The 25,334-nt window shown below is 33.8% G+C and overlaps 1 protein-coding gene across 1 annotated transcript in view; it reads right to left on the bottom strand.

The window, feature by feature from the left end:
• The window catches only part of LOC114332277 (sodium/potassium-transporting ATPase subunit beta-1-like), a 170,391-nt gene that overhangs the window by 10,884 nt on the left and 134,173 nt on the right, over positions 1-25,334 (bottom strand). The window contains exon 5 of the mRNA XM_050648214.1: positions 22,720-22,906. Coding sequence (XP_050504171.1) covers positions 22,720-22,906 — 187 coding nt within the window. The remainder of the gene's footprint in view (positions 1-22,719; positions 22,907-25,334) is intronic.

Raw genomic sequence — 25,334 nt, 5'->3', positions numbered from 1 at the left:
TCACGGTTTTTGCGAGTACAATTTTTTATAATGCATAAATGCTTTACTAAAATTTTAATTATATGTCTTTCTCAGAAACAAGAATTTATAGGTCACAGCGTCACAGGCATATTGTTTGCTCTGAAATAAATTCAACTTATTAAAATCTAGTTCGAGCCAGGCGAAACCGGTATATTGGATTTATTCGTTAACCCTTTACGAAAAGGGTTGGTGCTAAAATCAGAACGACATTAATGTCGTTGCATTATACGGATGAACCATGAAACTTCTTTCTTGATAAAAATTATTGATTTTAAAATATCACAAACTACATGGATATGGCGTATCCTAAAAGTGACCTTTGTAGTTTGTTGTTTATTGATATAAAATGTTTATACAGGAAGGAAACCACTTATACACTAAGAACCGCGATAGGTGAAATTTGCTACTCATTTTATGCACCATAAGTGTCTATAACTTAAATAGTAGAATGTAAAAGAAAACGTATGAGCACTATGCCGTCACTTTTTAGTGGCACATGCGTCGACCCGACAGGAGCACATCAAACTTTCCACTTAAGCCCAAACGAGACGGGCCACTCTGCAGCGCTACTCTGTGCATCCACAGAGTGGCTGAAACAGGCGATTTTCTAGCGCCGGCGACTAAGCTGCGAAGTGGATCGTTTGAAAGGGTGCGGCGTTTAATGTAATGAGTGAGAAAAAAAAGTAAGCTTGTTCAAATTATTAAAAACTTGCCGCCTAATAATCTTTTAAAAAAGTGTGTTCGTCAAAGTCAGTGTTTGTAATGTCCATAGTTTTAAATATTTTATAAAATTTCAACGCTTTTGAAAAATACCAATGCACTAAATAAATGGAATTAAGAAGAACCAGACAAAACAGCTATATCACAGAAAAAAGCACATAAAAAATCAACCAGTACATCGGGTATCCTACAGGCGTAAAATAATTTGATACAACCTGACAACTGAGTGAAAATGAAAAACATGTTAGCTTGCAACCCCCTTTTAAGGCTAAGGCCACACGGGCGATAATTTACGGCGCCGTAAGAGCAGTAAACCTGACGAGGCATTGGTTGACTAACTCCTATTTCATCTACAATTGGTGAAGGAATTAGTCAACCAATGGGTTTACTGCTCTTACGGAGCCGTAAAGTATCGCCCGTGCGGCCTTAGCCTTACTGATATCTTATCATTTTGTTTTCAACAACAAACAATAAAACCTTTTTTGACCTAGGATGGGACCCCACTATTTATCATAAATAAAAAAACAAGATTGTATTTGTTTTGTTCAGTTCAAATGCATCCAATGTAATAATAAAATGTAAATATAAATAGAGAAAACATTGCTTATGGGATTTATTCTTTTCGATAGTACCTTCTTTAAAATCAGAAACAAATAATTCAAAGATGACGTCCCATTTCCCGTTGAATGGCGACATAGTATGGTATAGTTAGACCCGAACCCAGACATCCAAAGTGAAACTTATCCTTCAACACCAAATTGTTCTATATCGTCCACATAATGTTCAGAAAAAAGTCACACCATTTTGAGCGTCGGGTTTGGGGGGGAGAAATCTGCAAATTCGTAGTTTTTTAGGTTTTTCGTAAATATTTCTAAAACTAAGCGGCTTAGCATGAACAACCCTTTACACAAAATTGTTCTACATTAAATTTGAAATAAAAAAGGCCCTATGCATAACCCTTCTAAAATGAACGGTTCCAAAGTTACGGAGGTAGTATAGTATAATTGGTCCAAAAAAAGGCCTAACCCAGACATACAAAGTAAAACACAAAAATGGTCCACATATTGTTCAGCAAAAAGTTAATCCATTTTGATCGTCCGGTTTGGGGGGAGATAGGGGAGAAGTCGGCAAATTAGTAGTTTTTTTAGGTTTTTCGTCAATATTTCTAAAACTATGCTTTAGCGTAAGGAATGTTCTATAGAAAAATGTTCTACATAAAATTTAAAACAAAAAAGTTTCTATACATAATTGTTATAAAATCAACGGTTCCAGAGTTACGGAGGGTGAAAAGTGGAGGTTTTCGATACTTTTTATATTCACCGATTTCTCCCCCTCTCCCCCCCAAACCCGACGCTCAAAATAGTGTGACTTTTTTTTGAACATTATGTGGACCATATAGAACAATTTGGTGCTGGAAGATAACTTTCACTTTGGATGTCTGGGTTTTTGGTATAGTTATAAATATCATAAATATTGCCCAAAAAATATAAAAAGTATCGAAAACCTCGATTTTTCACCCTCCGTAACTCAGGAACCGTTGATTTTATAACAATTTTGTATAAAATATTTTTTGTTTTAAATTTCATGTAGAACATTTTTGTATACCTATAGCATTGTTTACGCTAAAGCATAGTTTTAGAAATATTGACGAAAAACGTAAAAAAACTACTAATTTACCGGCTTCTCTCCATCTCCCTCCCAAACCGGACGCTCAAAATTGTGTAACTTTTTACTGAACAATATGTGGACTATATAGAACATTTTGGTGTTGGAGGAAAACTTTTACTTTGGATGTTTGGGTTAGGCCTTTTTTTGGACCAGTTATACTATACTACCTCCGTAACTTTGGAACCATTCATTTTAGAAAGATTATGCATAGGGCCTTTTTTATTTCAAATTTAATGTAGAACAATTTTGTATAAAGGGTAGTTCATGCTAAACCGCATAGTTTTAGAAATATTGGCGAAAAACTTAAAAAACTACGAATTTATCGATTTCTCCCCCCCCCCCCCCCAAACCCGACGCTCAAAATGGTGTGATTGTGTGGACCATATAGAACAATTTGGTGTAGGAGTATAACTTTCACTTTGGATGTCTGGGTTATGCCATCTTTTGGATCAACTATACTATACTAACAGGCAAAATCACTATTTAGTATAATATAACTGACGTTAACCGACTACATAAATTTATTGGATTAAAATAACACCTAGATACTCAATTTTAATTAGATCAAAAGGTTTCGAAACGTCACGTCGGCTATTATTAGTTTCATGCTTTATTTTGCAATTAATATAGATATACATATATCATTTTTTACCGATCTTTATTATTTTTAATATTTCCCAACGCTATAATTATTTTTAGACTTACCAGCAAACAGAAATGTAGCCTAGTTCATAACTTTCATACACAATAATTTGTAATTTGTGAAGTTATTCATATAATCTAATATTGAAACATTGTATATTGTCTATTTTATCAAACGTTTCATAAATTTATCAATTTTTTCAATTTTATTTATTATTAATTTTATTCAAAAATAGTTATGAACAAAATCTAGGCTTGCATAAAAAATATGCTCTTTATTAATTTTAAACAGGCCTACGAATCCATATCACGACACTGACTATTATACAATGTAGTCCAGGAACCCAAGCTTTTCACCTCGCAATTTTTAGAGAATGGATCAATTTGCTTGAAAATTGGAGAATAAGTAATGAATAATAATCCAAGGATCCCGATGCCGAAAGGCGCTTTTACCATGGGGGTGGTTGCCACCCCATCTCGGTGATGAAAACTTTTTATTATATTTTGACCGCAAAAGTTGATAAAAACATTAATTCTAAGCTAAAAATGTTCTATACATTTTTTTGATAAAATTAATAGTTTTCGATTTATTCGCAATTGAAAGTGTTGGTTTTATATCGAAAAAATCAATGTTTTTCGATAATACTCATTTACGATTCACTCAATTTTTGCCGTAGAAAAAATTTTTCAAACCAAGTTCTTGGGAATTAAATAACTTACAATTTCATATTGAAACACTTTTCGTATCTCTGATGCTAATTCGTATCTCTAAGGTCAATGACTAGAAACACCGCTAACTGACATTATTATGCTTCCAATTGGATTGATTCTTTTTTTTTCAAAAAAAAAATATATTGATTTTTTCTAACTTTTTTATTTTTTACCTTTAGTTTTTTAAAAAAGAATTTTGTAGGTTTTTACAAGATCTATCAGCCTATTAATATTAAATCTTTTTAAAATCCTCAGTCGCAAAAAGAGGTGACTGAAAGGGTTGGTAAAGGTGGTTTTTGCATGTTATTACAAGTTTTAATTGTCAATAGCTCACTCAATTTTTGCCGTAGAAAAAATTTTTGCAAACCAGGTTCTTGGGAATTAAATAAGCTATAATTTCATATTTAAAAATTTTTTCATATCTCTGATGATAATCTTTCTATTCTGAATAAATGGCCATTTTTTCCCAAACTACAAAAATTCGTTATTCGCTTTTAACTCCATTTTTTTAAACTAATCATTCTAATCCGGTCAAACTTCTAGAACCTATTAATAATACATAAATAACGAAGACCAAATAAGGCCAACGACTAATTTTAATTAGGGTGGTGATTAGAAGGTTGCTTCCGGTCACTTTTTCACTGAAAAAAATAGGGACTGACATTATTTTCATTATAAGTCACTTAATTTTTGAGCTAGAGACTTTTTTTATTTCTGGATATAGGTATTTTTAAATACTTTAAATTAGTTTGAACAAGTTATTCTCGAAAAATGCATAGTTTTCCCGTCTTTTGACTTTGAAACTACAATATTTAGCATTTGACGAAGAAGAGCTAAGATAATAAAGTATAGCTCGATTACTATTGGTATTAAAGAAAATAAAAAAACGGTTTTGTTTATTTTTTGAAAAAGTACATTTTTGTTAAGTAAAGTTGTTTTGATAAAACGAAAACTTTTGTAGTTATTAGCAGAAAACTTATTAAAAACATTGATTTTTTCGATATAAAACTAACACTTTCGATAGCGAATAAATCGAAAACTATTAATTTTATCAAAAAAAAATGTATAGAACATTTTTTGCTTAGAATTAATGTTTTTACTAACTTTTGCGCTCAAAATATAATAAAATATTTCCACCCCCGAGATGGGGTGGCAAGCACCCCCATGGTAAAAGCGCCTTTCGGCATCATATAGATTTTGATCCTTGGACTATCCACTACTTATTTTCAAACTTTCAAGCAAATCAATCCATTCCGTAAAAATTGCCAGGTTTTGTCCTATTTTAAGCTTCATTACTTGGACTAATGAGATCATTAGGAATATCATAGAAACTGATACGATTAGTTAAAATGGCGCTAATGGCTTTCAAAGGCGGTAGACATTGTAACTCAAAAACAACTTGACCGATCCACCTGAAATTTTCTACATATTTTCTTTAAACATTTCGTGAGGTAACGCTCTCGAGATATTTTTTGTTTTATGCTTATTTTTTGTTTAACGACAATAAATACGTTGATTTTCACCCTTTATTGCAAAAAAAATTCGTTGCTTTGACTTCTGAGTGATACCAAAAAGTCAAAAATCGTTAAAACTAAAAAATCTCGCCAGCGTTACCTCGAGAAACTCATGAGCTAATAAAATATTTTTGAATTTTTTGGTTCACATGATCCAATGATGAGTTCTGATGTCCATCGCAAAATCCATTGTTTTTTGAGGTGTCTTTAAAAATTTGTCACCGTTGGATTATGTTTGAATATTTTTCTTTGATTTTTTTAAATATTCTTTGAATTGTATGGAATATGCTTATTTAATTTCAAAATAAAATAATCCTACCATACTTTAAAAAAAATTCACAAAAATGTGCTTGAATACCTTAAGGATGGCTATGAAAGTATGAAATAGTGTTTTCCACCCACCTCTACCGAAAGTATACTTTTCCGGACCTGATTGTAGGGAGCAAAGTTGTACTTTTCCTCCCTAGGGAGGAAAATATTTTTCCTCCCTAGGGAGGAAAAGTAAAAGTGACGTCATAGTATTTCATTCATGAAATATAACTTATTGACGCCCTGTGCAATATCTTTTTTTATTACTTAAGTATCTATACATTTTAACGTTTATTTATAAAACACCCAGTAGTTTGCAGAATGGTAAAAAACAGTAAATTGTTATTTTGATTTAACAATGTTTACATTAATAATTTTACTTATATTTGACAGTTGACAGTTATATTGTACCTACTTGTTAGTTTTAGTTTTAATAAATTTTGTTGGTTAGTTACATAAATAAATTAAGTAAAAATGAAAAGATGACTTGTTATTTGAGGAAGGTGGAAAAACCATATGTATAACATGGGAGTAAAGTGCCTTTTCCTCCCTTGAATGATTACTGCCCTCCGCTACGCGTCGGGCAGTAAACTTCATTCTCGGGAGGAAAAGTAGCACTTTCCTCCCTTGTTATACAAATAGCTATTTCAGTCGTAGTTACAATGTTAGCTAGAAAGCTGTGAGGGTAGGTACTACCGTTGATTAAAATATTAATATGGGTCACCATCAACGGTACTACCAAATACATTATGGCTCCAGTGCACGTTGGGCCAACTAGTTGGCCAATGAGTTGGGCCAATAAGTTGGGCCAAGTAAGAACAGTGAATACATGGTGATTATGGGGCTAGTACACGTTGGGCCAATCAGTTGGGCCAAGGAGTTGGGCCAGCGTGTACAGGACCACTTGGCATGAGTTTGCGATTGGCGGTCAGCGTTGGTCTACAAACCGAATCTTGTCGGTATTTGGTGCAAAAATCAAAGGATTTTTGGGACTTGCGCGACCTGCCAAACAGCTGTTTGGTTATGAACACTGAACACTTTGTTGTAGTTGAGTTTAAAATATTTGTTTTCTCTTCTCACAATACTGATACTGTTTATAAGTATTAATTTTAAAGTTGTGTTTTAATATGAATACTTTTTTCGGTGTAAAAGCACCGTCGTTTGCGCCATTGTTTTTTAATCACTCTTGTTTGGTACACTTTTCTATAGCATTGAACGCATTGTACAAATTAATTGCGGCAGCTGCTACAGTCTCCACATCCATATCCATAATCAGAGTTTGTTTTTTGTTTATCCACTAAGAAAGGTTAATGCAGACTGATAACTCCACCAACGTGTAATCACCATGTATTCACTGTTTTTACTTGGCCCAACTTATTGGCCCAACTCATTGGCCAACTAGTTGGCCCAACGTGTACTAGCCCCATTAGACTATAATACATCCAACTCCCACAGAAAACTGGAAGCACGTTGCCACTAGCGCCTCTGCCGGCTTGAGCTGAACTACGTTTTCTCAACGTAAAATGTCAATTACACAAAATGTCTTATAAAATAGGTTCGGTAAAATGGATTCTCAGCAAATACCTAGGATGGCAACGAAATTAACTAAAAAGTGTATTACTTTGCCTCCAATTTCTTTTTACAAGAATACTAACTCCAGACTGTATAGAAAATTTATTTTCTATTATTAGGGCTAAAGATACACCTGCTTATAGTGTGGAATTTAGGTGTAACTTATAAAGGGAGCTTCAGACAAAATTAATGATATATTTAAAAGGTATTTTCGAAATTATACACAAGAGAGTTGATTGAAAATGTTAAATATAATCTAAAATTAAAATGTTACTTACAAGAAACTGTTCAAAATGTATTACAAATTGTCACAAAAATTTTATAGATAAATACACTCTGGGCCAAAATTAATCGGCCACCTTAAAAATGGGTCATTTTTGATGTCTTTTATCTCCTAAACCTGTTGTCCGATTTAAGTGATTTTTTTAATGTGTTTATAGCCTTATTCCTTGACAATATCGTTATAATAATATTGTTGCTAAACACGTAAATTTTCATTGTATACCGGGTGTACGAATCAAACTGTGTTTTTTTCTTACAGTTTGCATCACCCTGTGGAAAATTCTAGCATCTGTAGAATACTTGAAATTAAAACCTAACTATAGCCTCATGCTTTCTAAACATTTTGTTTTTTAATTGATTCGCCTATGTTAGCTAATAAAAAAGTTAGGTGCTTTAACAACTAGACATGTTTTTTATCAATACAGGGTGTTTTTAAAAAATTTTAGCTAAGTTTAAGGGGTATTTCTGCATGAAAAAAATAATCATAGTTAGCTGTATAAACTTATGTCCGCAAATGCTTCGTTTCAGAAATAGGCGGTGTTGAAATTTTTCTGACAAACTGACGATTTATTTATTACTTTAAAACCGGTTGAGACATGCACATGAAATTTAGTGGGTTTTAAGAGGTAGTTATTTCACATTTTTTGGCATACAATTAAGCATTTAATATTCACCATTGGCGCGCATACGGGTAATATGATGGCTCATATTACCCGTAGAATATTAAATTGTTAATTGTAAACTCACCAAACTGCATTTGCATATCTCAACCGGTTTTAAAGCAATAAATAAATCGTCAGTTTGTCAGAAAAATTTCAACACCCCCTATCTCCGAAACGAAGCATTTGCGGACATAAGTTTATAAAGAAAACTGTCATTCTTTTTATGCAGAATTACCCCTTAAACTTTGCCAAAAATTTTTAAAAACACCCTGTATTGGTAAAAAAACATGTCTAGTTGTTAAAGCACCTAACTTTTTTATTATCCAACATAAGCGAATCAATCAAAAAACAAAATGTTGAGAAAGCATGAGGCTATAGTTAGGTTTTAATTTGAGTATTCTACAAATGCTAGAATATTCCACAGGGTGACACAAACTTTAAGAAAAAAACACAGTTTGGTTCGTACACCCGGTATACAATGAAAAGTTACCTGTTTAGCAACAATATTATTATAACGATATTGTCAAGGAATATGGCTATAACATATTAAAAAAATCACTTAAATCGGACAGATCTCCTAAACAGGTTTAGGAGATATAAGACATCAAAAATGACCCATTTTTAAGGTGGCCGGTTAATTTTAGTCCAGAGTGTATTTTGATCTTTTAATAAAAGCGAATGTAAATAAAATTAACGACAGTAAAAAGGAAAAAAGGAAAATACCTTTCTTTTAAATGCATAGTTTGTGGTTATAACTCATACCACTAGATGGCGCTATTTTCTTTGCTTCCACAAAATTAATGGGAAATGTCAAGAGTTGTATGTATTATAGTCTAATGTATTTGGTAATACTGATCCAAAATCTGCAAAATTAGTCAATCAACTTAATCGAATAGGGCTTTTCATTCACAGTCATTTGTTTCGAGCTTCTGTCATGTGTCAATAAATATTAGATAATATATCTACGTCATACGTTATTGGTATATACCAATGATACAAACCAAAGACGTATGACGTAGATTTATTAATATTATGTGACACATGACTGAAGCTCGAAACAAATGACAATCGATGAAAAGCCCTATTAGCTACTTTTACATAATTTACATTGATATTAAAACAATCTGTTGTTTATACAGAATTGAAAACACAACATGTTTTTATTATTACATAGGTATTACTAATCTAGTTTTTAGACTAGGAGGAGTAATTCAAATTTACCGCACCGTCCAACCGAAGGCAATTTTACTCCACTAAATTATGAAATTTTGACACTATTGACATTTAAAATTCATAGGTTAATTAAGTTATATTGACGATTTTTTGTATTTTCTGCGTTATTCCTTTAATTTTTAGATTCTTAGTCTGCATTTATATAAAAAAAAACAGTTGCTTTTAGAACTCTTTACAAGCTAACATAGGGTCGATTTCTCATACCTGCGGTAATCTATGGTTCAGTTGAACCAGGTTCACCGGTGAACTTCGTTTTTGTTTGGAATGCATTTCTCATTGCACGTTCATGTTAGTGCGCGTTTTACTGCTTTCGAGAAATGCCAATAGATGGCAAAAGGTAAAACCTGTCGCCATTTTGAACTACTTTTTTTATGCTGTTTTTGAGTAAAGTTAAATTTAAGTATTTATAGTCAAATAGTCATTTTAATAATTATAAATATGTAAATGTTATAAAAACAAAAATATGTAATGTTATCTTTTATCGTTAGGCTTAATATAATAAAATAGGTTATATTTATATTATGACAGCGTTTCGTGTTAATACAACGCATGCGTAATCCATGAAATCATCTGAACTGGGCTCAGAAATCTTTGAACGACCGAATTCCAGCGTTCAAGCATCGTTCAAGTTTATCGGGTTTCGTTGTCAAAATACAAAATACAATAGTATTTTGTATTTTATTTAAGTAAAAAAAGTGGGGCTGAAAGGGTTAATAAATAACTATGCTCGATATCTGTCTGGTCTTAATCTAAATATATTTTGTGTTTTTTCGCCCATACATAAATAAATTCGATTTAACGTATTAATAAATATTTTATAGAAATTTTGAAACATTCTTCTAAATCTAAATGCATGTCCGTCATTCACCAATATTCCTCATTTTAATTAAAGCTGACCATGACACGAATTTCCCGTCGTCCCCCACACCCATGACAATAATTTTCTCGCCGCTTGTCTGACGTCTTTAAGGGTGCGGAAAATAACAACTTATTTCCGCCAATGGTGTTCTATCGAACGCTAGGTCGAGTCGATAATGACTTTGTATGTCCTTAAAAAAACAAGCCTTTTTAATCTACAGGTGACTAGATTAGTAATACCTATGTAATAATAAAAACATGTTGTGTTTTCAATTCTGTATAAACAACAGATTGTTTTAATATCAATGTAAATTATGTAAAAGTAGCTAATAGGGCTTTTCATCGATTGTCATTTGTTTCGAGCTTCAGTCATGTGTCACATAATATTAATAAATCTACGTCATACGTCTTTGGTTTGTATCATTGGTATATACCAATAACGTATGACGTAGATATATTATCTAATATTTATTGACACATGACAGAAGCTCGAAACAAATGACTGTGAATGAAAAGCCCTATTCGATTAAGTTGATTGACTAATTTTGCAGATTTTGGATCAGTATTACCAAATACATTAGACTATAATACATACAACTCTTGACATTTCCCATTAATTTTGTGGAAGCAAAGAAAATAGCGCCATCTAGTGGTATGAGTTATAACCACAAACTATGCATTTAAAAGAAAGGTATTTTCCTTTTTTCCTTTTTACTGTCGTTAATTTTATTTACATTCGCTTTTATTAAAAGATCAAAATACACTCTGGACTAAAATTAACCGGCCACCTTAAAAATGGGTCATTTTTGATGTCTTATATCTCCTAAACCTGTTTAGGAGATCTGTCCGATTTAAGTGATTTTTTTAATATGTTATAGCCATATTCCTTGACAATATCGTTATAATAATATTGTTGCTAAACAGGTAACTTTTCATTGTATACCGGGTGTACGAACCAAACTGTGTTTTTTTCTTAAAGTTTGTGTCACCCTGTGGAATATTCTAGCATTTGTAGAATACTCAAATTAAAACCTAACTATAGCCTCATGCTTTCTCAACATTTTGTTTTTTGATTGATTCGCTTATGTTGGATAATAAAAAAGTTAGGTGCTTTAACAACTAGACATGTTTTTTTACCAATACAGGGTGTTTTTAAAAATTTTTGGCAAAGTTTAAGGGGTAATTCTGCATAAAAAGAATGACAGTTTTCTTTATAAACTTATGTCCGCAAATGCTTCGTTTCGGAGATAGGGGGTGTTGAAATTTTTCTGACAAACTGACGATTTATTTATTGCTTTAAAACCGGTTGAGATATGCAAATGCAGTTTGGTGAGTTTACAATTAACAATTTAATATTCTACGGGTAATATGAGCCATCATATTACCCGTATGCGCGCCAATGGTGAATATTAAATGCTTAATTGTATGCCAAAAAATGTGAAATAACTACCTCTTAAAACCCACTAAATTTCATGTGCATGTCTCAACCGGTTTTAAAGTAATAAATAAATCGTCAGTTTGTCAGAAAAATTTCAACACCGCCTATTTCTGAAACGAAGCATTTGCGGACATAAGTTTATACAGCTAACTATGATTATTTTTTTCATGCAGAAATACCCCTTAAACTTAGCTAAAAATTTTTAAAAACACCCTGTATTGATAAAAAACATGTCTAGTTGTTAAAGCACCTAACTTTTTTATTGGCTAACATAGGCGAATCAATTAAAAAACAAAATGTTTAGAAAGCATGAGGCTATAGTTAGGTTTTAATTTCAAGTATTCTACAGATGCTAGGATTTTCCACAGGGTGATGCAAACTGTAAGAAAAAAACACAGTTTGATTCGTACACCCGGTATACAATGAAAATTTACGTGTTTAGCAACAATATTACTATAACGATATTGTCAAGGAATAAGGCTATAACACATTAAAAAAATCACTTAAATCGGACAACAGGTTTAGGAGATAAAAGACATCAAAAATGACCCATTTTTAAGGTGGCCGATTAATTTTGGCCCAGAGTGTATTTATCTATAAAATTTTTGTGACAATTTGTAATACATTTTGAACAGTTTCTTGTAAGTAACATTTTAATTTTAGATTATATTTAACATTTTCAATCAACTCTCTTGTGTATAATTTCGAAAATACCTTTTAAATATATCATTAATTTTGTCTGAAGCTCCCTTTATAAGTTACACCTAAATTCCACACTATAAGCAGGTGTATCTTTAGCCCTAATAATAGAAAATAAATTTTCTATACAGTCTGGAGTTAGTATTCTTGTAAAAAGAAATTGGAGGCAAAGTAATACACTTTTTAGTTAATTTCGTTGCCATCCTAGGTATTTGCTGAGAATCCATTTTACCGAACCTATTTTATAAGACATTTTGTGTAATTGACATTTTACGTTGAGAAAACGTAGTTCAGCTCAAGCCGGCAGAGGCGCTAGTGGCAACGTGCTTCCAGTTTTCTGTGGGAGTTGGATGTATTATAGTCTAATGGGGCTAGTACACGTTGGGCCAACTAGTTGGCCAATGAGTTGGGCCAATAAGTTGGGCCAAGTAAAAACAGTGAATACATGGTGATTACACGTTGGTGGAGTTATCAGTCTGCATTAACCTTTCTTAGTGGATAAACAAAAAACAAACTCTGATTATGGATATGGATGTGGAGACTGTAGCAGCTGCCGCAATTAATTTGTACAATGCGTTCAATGCTATAGAAAAGTGTACCAAACAAGAGTGATTAAAAAACAATGGCGCAAACGACGGTGCTTTTACACCGAAAAAAGTATTCATATTAAAACACAACTTTAAAATTAATACTTATAAGATCTGCATTTCAAAAAATGGCAAAGTTGTTCAAATGTCATGATTTGTCGATACCCATAAAAGTCAGATTACTACGATGTTATATCTTTCCTATACTGTTGTACGGAGTTGAGTCGTGGACTCTCACAGACGCCACCTGCAAGAAAATTGAGGCTTTTGAGATGTGGCTTGATCGTCGAATCCTGAAGATATCTTATACCGACCACATTACTAATGAGGGTGTTTTGCTGAGAATGCAAAAAGAAAAAGAGCTGTTAATCAAAATAAAAACAGGCAAAATCGAATACCTCGGTCACATCATGAGGAACAGTGAAAGATATGGACTGCTGCAACTGGTCTTACCAGGAAAAGTAGAGGAAAAGCGAGGACCAGGAAGGCGAAGGATTTCGTGGCTGAAAAATCTACGTACGTGGTTCAACACAACCACTACAAATCTTTTCAGAGCAGCAGTGTGCAAAGTACAGATTGCCATGGTGGTCGCCAACATCCGAAACGGATAGGCACTACAAGAAGAAGAAGAAGACAAACAACACTATAAAATATAACAAAAAAATAAAAGCAACTACTTACTTAGTGTTAGTGACTGCCTAAATGTTCAAATTGTTGCCCATCATTTTCGATGCAAGTATTTACTTTTTCAAGAGTAGATTGAATAGCAACAGATTTAACTGTTTTGGACTTTTATTTATGGGGACGGATTAAAGACCTTGTTTTTGCCGCTAGGCCCACTACTCGAAAAAACATGATCTAGAATCTAGAGCATACGAAACGCAATTCAAAGCATTGCGAAAGCAGAAATTGAGACTGCTGTTCAATCTACTCTTGAAAGAGTAAATGCTTGCATCGAAAATGATGGGCAACAATTTGAACATTTAGGTCGTCACTAAGTAAGTAGTTGCTTTTATTTCTTTGTTATATGTTATAGTGTTATTGTTGTTTTAATTAATTATATACGTTTACATCTGGAAAATGTTTCTTTGTTTTTTCCATAGCACACTATTTTTCCTTAAACCTCGTTTACCCGTGACATTAACAGTTGTTTAAAATTTACACGTTTCTTAAGATATCTCGAGATAGAAAAAAGTTATCGACATGCGGTTTTCGGTATTATGTTGCTAATTTGGTCTAATTTTGTAATACGGGATTAAAAATGCGTACTTGTATTTAACATTTTCCAAAGAAAACTAGATTTTTGAAAATTATTAAATAAAGCCTCCTAGCTTGCACATTACTTATTATGCTATTTAGAAAATAACACACTTACATTGGCGAAAAAGAGCTGTTTTCAACAAGCCCAAGTACCTATGCAAAATTCGATTGAGCAGAACCGGACTTACAGCCATTTTTTCATAAAAAGGTTTCCACTCACCCCCACCTCTTATTTGCAAAGGTAGACTTAAACTTGTGAAATCAAATATGCGCAGAATTTTATGAAGAATACGATGATTGGATTTTCAGTGCCCTTTCATTAGGTAAATTTTGTAAAATTTTGATTTTTTAATTTTTGATATTCAATTACGCCCTCTAGCGGTGGACCTACAATTATCAAAATAGTTTCCAGGCGTTTCTCGAGGCGACTTTTGTTATAAATATTTTTTTCTCAAAGCTGTACTATAAACGGTTCCTGAGATATGGCCGAAAGCCATTCTTATTGGGACACCCGGTACATATATGGATAATATGCTTTCGTTCTAATATTTTCTTCTTAATTAATTTTTACTTAATGACAGCAAAAATATCACAAGTTGACATCCATCAATTCAGTGTTGCCAAGCACTTGCAAACCTATGCGCAACATAGACTCTGCAACTTTGTAGGGAGTAAATACTTCTCCCAACAGAACCAACGCAACGTGAAATATCGTAGTTCCCTCAGAATTTGTGATTTAAAATCCTTGGACAAATGAATGGCCTGTACTCTCCGGTTATTTGTCGGTAAATGAGCACAACTCAAAGAAAATCAGAAGCTGACAGACCCTTCCAACTCATTTGTCTCGTACGGTCAGTGCCGTGGTCGTTTTGTGGTCTAATTACGTTGTGTTGTAATTTTTATCATTATATGAATTAATCAACCTACTAAAATGTCTACCGCCAACACTGGCGGTATACCCTTGATACTGGAGGGACAAGCATGGTCCGACCGATTTTATCAAAAAGTAAATGAGCTAGTAACGTTCAAATACGAAATAAGATATCGTTTGAAAGCCCTTACAATTACCTATACATTGGTCTTTAATTTTTAAAGTCGAGTACTTAGTTTGATTTATTACAAAAAAAAATAGAATTAATATTTTTTGCTGGTTACTTATTTCTTGCTTCATCGCTCCTACGATGTTATATCTTCTCAATATTGTACTACGGAATTGAATCCTGGACACTCACTGAAGCGATGGAGAAAAAACTTGAAGCCTTCGAGATGTGGCTATACAGGCGAATCCTAAGGATATCATGGACGGACAAGATAACCAACGAGTCCGTATTACGAAGAATGGGGAAAGAAAGAGAAGTGATGTTTACAATTAAAAAGAGAAAGTTAGAATATCTGGCACACATAATGAGAAACGGCACTAAATACACAATACTAAAAATAATCCTTCAGGGCAAAGTATTCGGAAAGCGAGGTATAGGGAGAAGAAGAATATCATGGTTAAAGAACCTGAGGAAATGAGCAACAACTAATCTATTTAAAGCATCAGTTAATAAAATAATTATAGCCAGAATTATCGCCAATATTCGAAACGAATAGGCACCAAAAGAAAAAGACTTATTTCTTAAAATAAAAAAAAAAGACTAAGTTTTCAATCTAATGGCATAATATAAAACAACATAATGTTACTCTACATCCCACCAGACTGAAAACAATGGGAACCTTCTCTGGTTACACCTCCGAGGCTTCTACAATTTGCAAGCCATAACGTATGCTGAGACTAGGGAAGACAAGGGAATTTTACAATTAAAAATTCACGTCCCATCTGCTCAGCGCGGTAAAGTTCCAACGAGAATGGTTCCCTTCGTACTCCAATCAGAGTAAACATGTAAATCAAAGATGAATAACCATTTTCAATTTCGTAAAATTCCCTCATCTTCCTTAATCTCATCATCCGTTAGGGCTTGCAAATTGTAGAAGCCTGGGAGGTGTAACCAGAGAAGGTTCCCATTGTTTTCAGTCTGGTGGGATGTAGAGTAACATTATGTTGTTTTATATGCCATTAGAGTGAAAACTTAGTCTTTTGCTAGCAGTTGCCGCTAGGGCATCTATACCATTTCGTTCGTTGCAATCCGTGACTGCACGCCGGGGTTTGTTTTGGTTGGATCAGAGAGAGCAGCATATGTGCCTCTTGAAGAGAGACTAATAAGTTTCGAAACCGGTAGAGGTGCTTGCTGCACTCTCTGATTGGACTAGAATATGGTGCGGCTGTATTTTCGTTTTGCAACGAAATTGAAAATGGTTATTCATTTTTGATTTACATGTTTACTCTGATTGGAGTACGAAGGGAACCATTCTCGTTGGAACTTTACCGCGCTGAGCAGATGGGACGTGAATTATAAATTGTAAAATTTATTCCCTCATCTTCCTTAGTCTCAGCATCCGTTATGGCTTGCAAATTGTAGAAGTCTCGGAGGTGTAACCAGAGAAGGTTCCCATTGTTTTCAGTCTGGTGGGATGTAGAGTAACATTATGTTGTTTTATATGCCATTAGATTGAAAACTTGAGTCTTTTGCCAGCAGTTGCCGCTAGGGCATCTATGCCATTTCGTTCGTTGCAATCCGTGACTGCACGCCGGGGTTTGTTTTGGTTGGATCAGAGAGAGCAGCATATGTGCCTCCTGATGAGAGACTAATAAGTTTCGAAACCGGTAGAGGTGCTTGCTGCACTCTCTGATTGGACTAGAATATGGTGCGGCTGTATTTTCGTTTTGCAACGAAATTGAAAATGATTATTCATTTTTGACTTATTGTTTAGTTGACAAAATGGTAAAACTGATTATCTCTGACAACCATACAATGATAGAGGTTTGTTAGAAACCTTTTTCTACATTCCGAAGCATTTACAGAGTGATTCGTAAGCATTCGTTGACAATTCTTTGGCGTAAATCTTCTAAAGATACGGGTGTTGTTCTATAGATTTTACTCTTTAGAGTCCACACAAAAAAGTTCAAGGAAGACAAATCTGGTGGTCGATGAGGCCATTCGATTCTACCTCTCCTCCCTATCCAAGGCCGTGGAACTTTTGGTCTAAATATTGACGGACAAGCGGAGGAGCACCATTCTGTTGAAAAATCAAATGTTCTTCATCGTATTGTTGATCATTTTCAATAATATTAGCCACTTCTACAATTTGCAAGCCATAACGGATGCTGAGACTAAGGAAGATGAGGGAATAAATTTTACAATTTATAATTCACGTCCCATCTGCTCAGCGCGGTAAAGTTCCAACGAGAATGGTTCCCTTCGTACTCCAATCAGAGTAAACATGTAAATCAAAAATGAATAACCATTTTCAATTTCGTTGCAAAACGAAAATACAGCCGCACCATATTCTAGTCCAATCAGAGAGTGCAGCAAGCACCTCTACCGGTTTCGAAACTTATTAGTCTCTCTTCAGGAGGCACATATGCTGCTCTCTCTGATCCAACCAAAACAAACCCCGGCGTGCAGTCACGGATTGCAACGAACGAAATGGCATAGATGCCCTAGCGGCAACTGCTAGCAAAAGACTAAGTTTTCACTCTAATGGCATATAAAACAACATAATGTTACTCTACATCCCACCAGACTGAAAACAATGGGAACCTTCTCTGGTTACACCTCTCGAGGCTTCTACAATTTGCAAGCCATAACGGATGATGAGATTAAGGAAGATGAGGGAGTTTTACGAAATTGAAAATGGGTATTCATTTTTGATTTACATGTTTACTCTGATTGGAGTACGAAGGGAACCATTCTCGTTGGAACTTTACCGCGCTGAGCAGATGGGACGTGAATTATAAATTGTAAAATTCCCTCGTCTTCCCTAGTCTCAGCATACGTTATGGCTTGCAAATTGTAGAAGCCTCGGAGGTGTAACCAGAGAAGGTTCCCATTGTTTTCAGTCTGGTGGGATGTAGAGTAACATTATGTTGTTTTATATTATGCCATTAGATTGAAAACTTAGTCTTTTTTTTTATTTTAAGAAATAAGTCTTTTTCTTTTGGTGCCTATTCGTTTCGAATATTGGCGATAATTCTGGCTATAATTATTTTATTAACTGATGCTTTAAATAGATTAGTTGTTGCTCATTTCCTCAGGTTCTTTAACCATGATATTCTTCTTCTCCCTATACCTCGCTTTCCGAATACTTTGCCCTGAAGGATTATTTTTAGTATTGTGTATTTAGTGCCGTTTCTCATTATGTGTGCCAGATATTCTAACTTTCTCTTTTTAATTGTAAACATCACTTCTCTTTCTTTCCCCATTCTTCGTAATACGGACTCGTTGGTTATCTTGTCCGTCCATGATATCCTTAGGATTCGCCTGTATAGCCACATCTCGAAGGCTTCAAGTTTTTTCTCCATCGCTTCAGTGAGTGTCCAGGATTCAATTCCGTAGTACAATATTGAGAAGATATAACATCGTAGGAGCGATGAAGCAAGAAATAAGTAACCAGCAAAAAATATTAATTCTATTTTTTTTGTAATAAATCAAACTAAGTACTCGACTTTAAAAATTTAAAGATCAATGTATAGGTAATTGTAAGGGCTTTCAAACGATATCTTATTTCGTATTTGAACGTTACTAGCTCATTTACTTTTTGATAAAATCGGTCGGACAATGCTTATCCCCTCCAGTGTCGAGGGTATACTACCAGTGTTGGCGGTAGACATTTTAGTAGGTTGATTAATTCATATAATGATAAAAATTACAACACAACGTAATTAGACCACAAAACGACCACGGCACTGACCGTACGAGACAAATGAGTTGGAAGGGTCTGTCAGCTTCTGATTTTCTTTGAGTTGTGCTCATTTACCGACAAATAACCGGAGAGTACAGGCCATTCATTTGTCCAAGGATTTTAAATCACAAATTCTGAGGGAACTACGATATTTCACGTTGCGTTGGTTCTGTTGGGAGAAGTATTTACTCCCTACAAAGTTGCAGAGTCTATGTTGCGCATAGGTTTGCAAGTGCTTGGCAACACTGAATTGATGGATGTCAACTTGTGATATTTTTGCTGTCATTAAGTAAAAATTAATTAAGAAGAAAATATTAGAACGAAAGCATATTATCCATATATGTACCGGGTGTCCCAATAAGAATGGCTTTCGGCCATATCTCAGGAACCGTTTATAGTACAGCTTTGAGAAAAAAATATTTATAACAAAAGTCGCCTCGAGAAACGCCTGGAAACTATTTTGATAATTGTAGGTCCACCGCTAGAGGGCGTAATTGAATATCAAAAATTAAAAAATCAAAATTTTACAAAATTTACCTAATGAAAGGGCACTGAAAATCCAATCATCGTATTCTTCATAAAATTCTGCGCATATTTGATTTCACAAGTTTAAGTCTACCTTTGCAAATAAGAGGTGGGGGTGAGTGGAAACCTTTTTATGAAAAAATGGCTGTAAGTCCGGTTCTGCTCAATCGAATTTTGCATAGGTACTTGGGCTTGTTGAAAACAGCTCTTTTTCGCCAATGTAAGTGTGTTATTTTCTAAATAGCATAATAAGTAATGTGCAAGCTAGGAGGCTTTATTTAATAATTTTCAAAAATCTAGTTTTCTTTGGAAAATGTTAAATACAAGTATGCATTTTTAATCCCGTATTACAAAATTAGACCAAATTAGCAACATAATACCGAAAACCGCATGTCGATAACTTTTTTCTATCTCGAGATATCTTAAGAAACGTGTAAATTTTAAACAACTGTTAATGTCACGGGTAAACGAGGTTTAAGGAAAAATAGTGTGCTATGGAAAAAACAAAGAAACATTTTCCAGATGTAAACGTATATAATGAATTAAAACAACAATAACACTATAACATATAACAAAGAAATAAAAGCAACTACTTACTTAGTGACGACCTAAATGTTCAAATTGTTGCCCATCATTTTCGATGCAAGCATTTACTCTTTCAAGAGTAGATTGAACAGCAGTCTCAATTTCTGCTTTCGCAATGCTTTGAATTGCGTTTCGTATGCTCTAGATTCTAGATCATGTTTTCTCGAGTAGTGGGCCTAGCGGCAAAAACAAGGTCTTTAATCCGTCCCCATAAATAAAAGTCCAAAACAGTTAAATCTGTTGCTATTCAATCTACTCTTGAAAAAGTAAATGCTTGCATCGAAAATGATGGGCAACAATTTGAACATTTAGGCAGTCACTAACACTAAGTAAGTAGTTGCTTTTATTTCTTTGATATATTTTATAGTGTTGTTTGTCTTCTTCTTCTTCTTGTAGTGCCTATCAGTTTCGGATGTTGGCGATCATCATGGCAATCTGTACTTTGCACACTGCTGCTCTGAAAAGATTTGTAGTGGTTGTGTTGAACCACGTACGTAGATTTTTCAGCCACGAAATCCTTCGCCTTCCTGGTCCTCGCTTTTCCTCTACTTTTCCTGGTAAGACCAGTTGCAGCAGTCCATATCTTTCACTGTTCCTCATGATGTGACCGAGGTATTCGATTTTGCCTGTTTTTATTTTGATTAACAGCTCTTTTTCTTTTTGCATTCTCAGCAAAACACCCTCATTAGTAATGTGGTCGGTATAAGATATCTTCAGGATTCGACGATCAAGCCACATCTCAAAAGCCTCAATTTTCTTGCAGGTGGCGTCTGTGAGAGTCCACGACTCAACTCCGTACAACAGTATAGGAAAGATATAACATCGTAGTAATCTGACTTTTATGGGTATCGACAAATCATGACATTTGAACAACTTTGCCATTTTTTGAAATGCAGATCTTGCTTTCTCTATCCTACATTTGATTTCTATAGAATGGTCCCAATTTTCATTGACGTTCGTACCAAGGTAGGTATATGTTTTTACTATTTCTATTTGTTGACCATTCACACATTCAAACTTTGTTTGTCTTATTTTTGTTTTAATTAATTATATACGTTTACATCTGGAAAATGTTTATTTGTTTTTTCCATAGCACACTACTTTTCCTTAACCTCGTTTACCGATGACAGTAACAGTTATGTTTAAAATTTACACATTTCTTAAGATATCTCCAGATAGAAAAAAGGTATCGACATGCGGTTTTCGGTATCATGTTGCTAATTTGGTCTAATTTTGTAATACAGGGTTAAAAATGCATACTTGTATTTAATATTTTCCAAAGAAAACTAGATTTCTGAAAATAATTAAATTACGCCTCCTAGCTTGCATATTACTTATTAGGCTGTTTTCAACAAGACCAAGTATGCAAAATTCGATTTAGCAGAACCGGACTTACAGCCATTTTTTCATAAGAAGGTTCCCACTCACCCTACCTCTTATTTGCAAAGGTAGACTTAAACTTGTGAAATCAAATATGCGCAGAATTTTATGAAGAATCCGATGATTGGATTTCTAGTGCCCTTTCATTAGGTAAATTTTGTAAAATTTTGATTTTTTAATTTTTGATATTCAATTACGCCCTCTAGCGGTGGACCTACAATTATGAAAATAATTTCCAGGCTTTTCCCGAGGCGACTTTTGATATAAATATATTTTTATATTTTCTCAAAGCTGTACTATAAACGGTTCCTGAGATATGGTCGAGAGCCATTCTTATTGGGATACCCGGTACATGCAATTTTACCGATTTACTATTGTAAATTAATGTTCTTCTTGCAGTGCCGTCTCCTATCGGAGGTTGGCTACCATCACAGCAATCTTAACTTTGTTGACTGCAGCTCTGAACAACTGTATTGAACTGCACCCATACCACTCCCTTAAATTTGACAACCAGGAAATCCTCCTACGTCCCACATTTCTCTTTCCCGAGATTTTTCCTTGTTAATGTAATATAGTGTAAATAACTACAGTCCACTTTATTAATAAAACCAACGCACAGATCCCGTCTTTAGTTTTTATTGTTGTTCTAAAGCTATTTTCTTGTGGCATTTTTACAATTTTAACTATTTATAATGGGAAATAAGCCACAATATTATTAAAAAATGATTTTTATTAACGTTTCGACGCCCAAATCGGGGTTATTTTTTTTTACTATTTATAAATTATAAATTTTTTTACTAAGCAACAACACTTTTGTTTATGTTAGTAGTATTTTGTATTTTGACAACGGCACCCGATTTGGGCGTCGAAACGTTAACAAAAATCATTTTTTAATAATAGTGTGGCTTATTTCCCATTATAAATAGTTAAAATTTAGTTTTTATCTTCTTCTATTATACATATTATTTATATTTTCTATTTCTTAAAGCGTTCCGTTGGATGCCAGCTTTACTCTGGCTTATGGGTGAAAGAAAAATAATAATAAAAAAATACAGGAAAAATGTGTCCACTTTTAGTTAAACATTGACCTGTCGCTAATGTGTCTGTTTCGTTTTTGTCCGGCTACCCTGTATACCAAACTCCTAATAGATTTTCTACTTTTTCTAATAGCTATAAATATAAATATATGAACGTCACTTACTGTATACCAAACTCCTAATAGATTTTCTACATTTTCTAATAGCTATAAATATATGAACGTCACTTACGAGTTATGTTGATGACTTCGACGGCGACGATAGGACTCAAATAGTTCTTGATGTTCGTGTAAGGATAATAGGAACTAGAGAAACCTTTAGGATAGTAATTGAATCCTTTTATGTTTTCTCTATCGAAGTCATCGACACCATGACAAGTCACCCATACCATGCGCTCCGTAGAATTTTCGTCTTTCAGCTAAAAATTGTAAAATTATAATTAGTTTGAAAGTGATGAAACATTTGCAAGTGTGAGTCCATAAATGCAATGGTTAGGTAAAGAAAAGGGTCAATACTCACAATCTTTCATCCTTTATTCATGTTAAATATTGGCTACTGGTTTCGGGACTTACAGGTTATGTCCCATCCTCAGACCAGAATAGGAGGTTTTAATTATTGTTTGTTGTTAAAAAACAAAAATATGAAAATTATAAGAGACAAAGAACAAAAGTTAAAGAGATAGTTAAGAAAGAGAAAAAGAAAAGTTGGGAAAAATTCGGAGAAAAATGGAAGAAAACAGCACAGAAAACGTAAAATTATTTTATAGAACACTGAAAAACCTAAGAAGCAACAAAGAAACGAAACTGAAACAAATAATGAACAAGGAAGGAACAATAATAAAGGACGATAAGACAATAATGGATAGATGGAGGGAACATTTCCAGCTGATACTGAATGGAAATAAAGCGAATACAATGGAGAAGGAAAGCCACATCAAGAGAGTATCCATGAGAAACACGGAAAATCCAAAAACTATAGAAAAAGAAGAACTGGAAGAAGCAATAAGAAAGATAAAGATTGGAAAAGCATCAGGAAGCGATAAAGTAGCACCAGAAATGATGAAATATATGACTAAAAGCAAAAGAAAAATTGTTATACATATATAACCTAATATGGAAGAGAAAAGTAATACCCAGAGAATGGACAAATGCAGTAATTATACCTATATACAAGAAAGGAAACACAAGAGACTGTAAGAACTAGAGAGGTATATCACTACTATGTGTAGCAGCAAAAGTATACGAAACCATAATAGAAAGGAAAATCAGAAAAGAAATAGAACACAAATTAGAGGACGTACAAAGTGGATTCAGGAAAGGACACAAGACACAAGACCATATATTCACCATGCAAGAAGTAATAGAAAAAGCCTTAAAGAAAAATAGAGAAATATATCTGAGCTTTATAGACATGGAAAAAGCATTCGACTCAGTCAAAAGAAAAGATATATGGGAAAGCCTAAAGAAGAAACAAGTAAGTGAAGAACTGATAGAAGCAACAAAAAGTGTATATATGAAAACAACAAATACAGTAAGAATGTTAAATATACAGTCAGAACCATTTGAAACAACTCAAGGAGTTAGACAAGGGGAAGTCTCAGCCCAGTACTATTCATAAATTTAATAGATGAGATAGTGAAAGAATGTAAGAAAACTTTCAAGAAATACTGCATCGGTTGGAACAGAAAGCAAATGATAAACGCTGAGATGTGTATATTTGCAGACGACATAGTATTTATTGCGGAAACAGCAGAAAAACTGAAATATAACTTAGAGAAATGGAACCTAGAAGCAAGCAAATACAACTTAAACGTAAACAAAGAGAAGACTCAGATAATGAAAATATCAAGGAAACAAGGGACGGAAGATCAAGTAGAAGTAATGATAGACCAACAAAAAATAATACAGACAAACTGATACAAATACTTAGGAACAGTAATAAACAACAAAGGAGACATCGAGAACGATCTTAACAACAGAATGGAAAACACAGGAAAACTATTCCAAGCACTAAATAGAGGATTCCTTAATAACAAAGAAATATCAACAAAGACAAAGATGGCAATATACAAATCAATATATAGACCTACATTGACATATGGAGCAGAAAATTGGATATTAAACAAAAGACAGCAGAGCAGAATTCAGGCAGCAGAGATGAAATACCTCAGAAGAACGATCGGAGTAAAAAGAACTGATAGAATCAGAAATGAAGAAATAAGAGAAAGACTCAAAATCAAACCGATACTCGACTTAATCAAGGAAAAAAATTGGCATGGTTCGGACATCTAACCCGGATGGACAATAATAGACAAGTAAAAAGAGTGTGGGACGCCAAACCAATAGGGAAGAACAGAAGAGGAAGACCCATTAAAGAATGGAACAGTGACATCTCGCAGATACTGCAGAGTAAGGGTAAGACTTGGCAGGAAGCAACACAGATGGCATCCAATAGGAAGGAATGGAGAGAGTTCGTTAAGAGCTAGGACACCTCAGAAGATTGTAAAATATTGTAATTAATGAATTGTATTATAAACGGCCCAACACCGAAAGGTACAAATGGATATACTGATTAAGTAAAGTAAAGTAAAAAACAAAACTATTCTTTTTCTCATGATCATCTTTCAGTGCGTCACAGTTTTTCGATTTCTCTCTAACGCATTAAATTGTATGTGACAGAAAAAAAGGCACGTCTGGGAATACTTCGGTAATTATTCTAGTTCGGTGATTATTCTAGTTGTCGATAGATGGCGCCATAATCAAAAAAGAATTATTTATTAAATAAAATAATAATATTATCAATATAATCTGTACAATTTATAAGACTATACAAATGAAAGAAAATAC

The sequence above is a fragment of the Diabrotica virgifera genome, chromosome 4 (genome assembly GCF_917563875.1).
Source record: "Diabrotica virgifera virgifera chromosome 4, PGI_DIABVI_V3a".
NCBI lineage: Eukaryota > Metazoa > Arthropoda > Insecta > Coleoptera > Chrysomelidae > Diabrotica > Diabrotica virgifera.
This window is presented reverse-complemented; position numbering and strand designations above follow the sequence as displayed.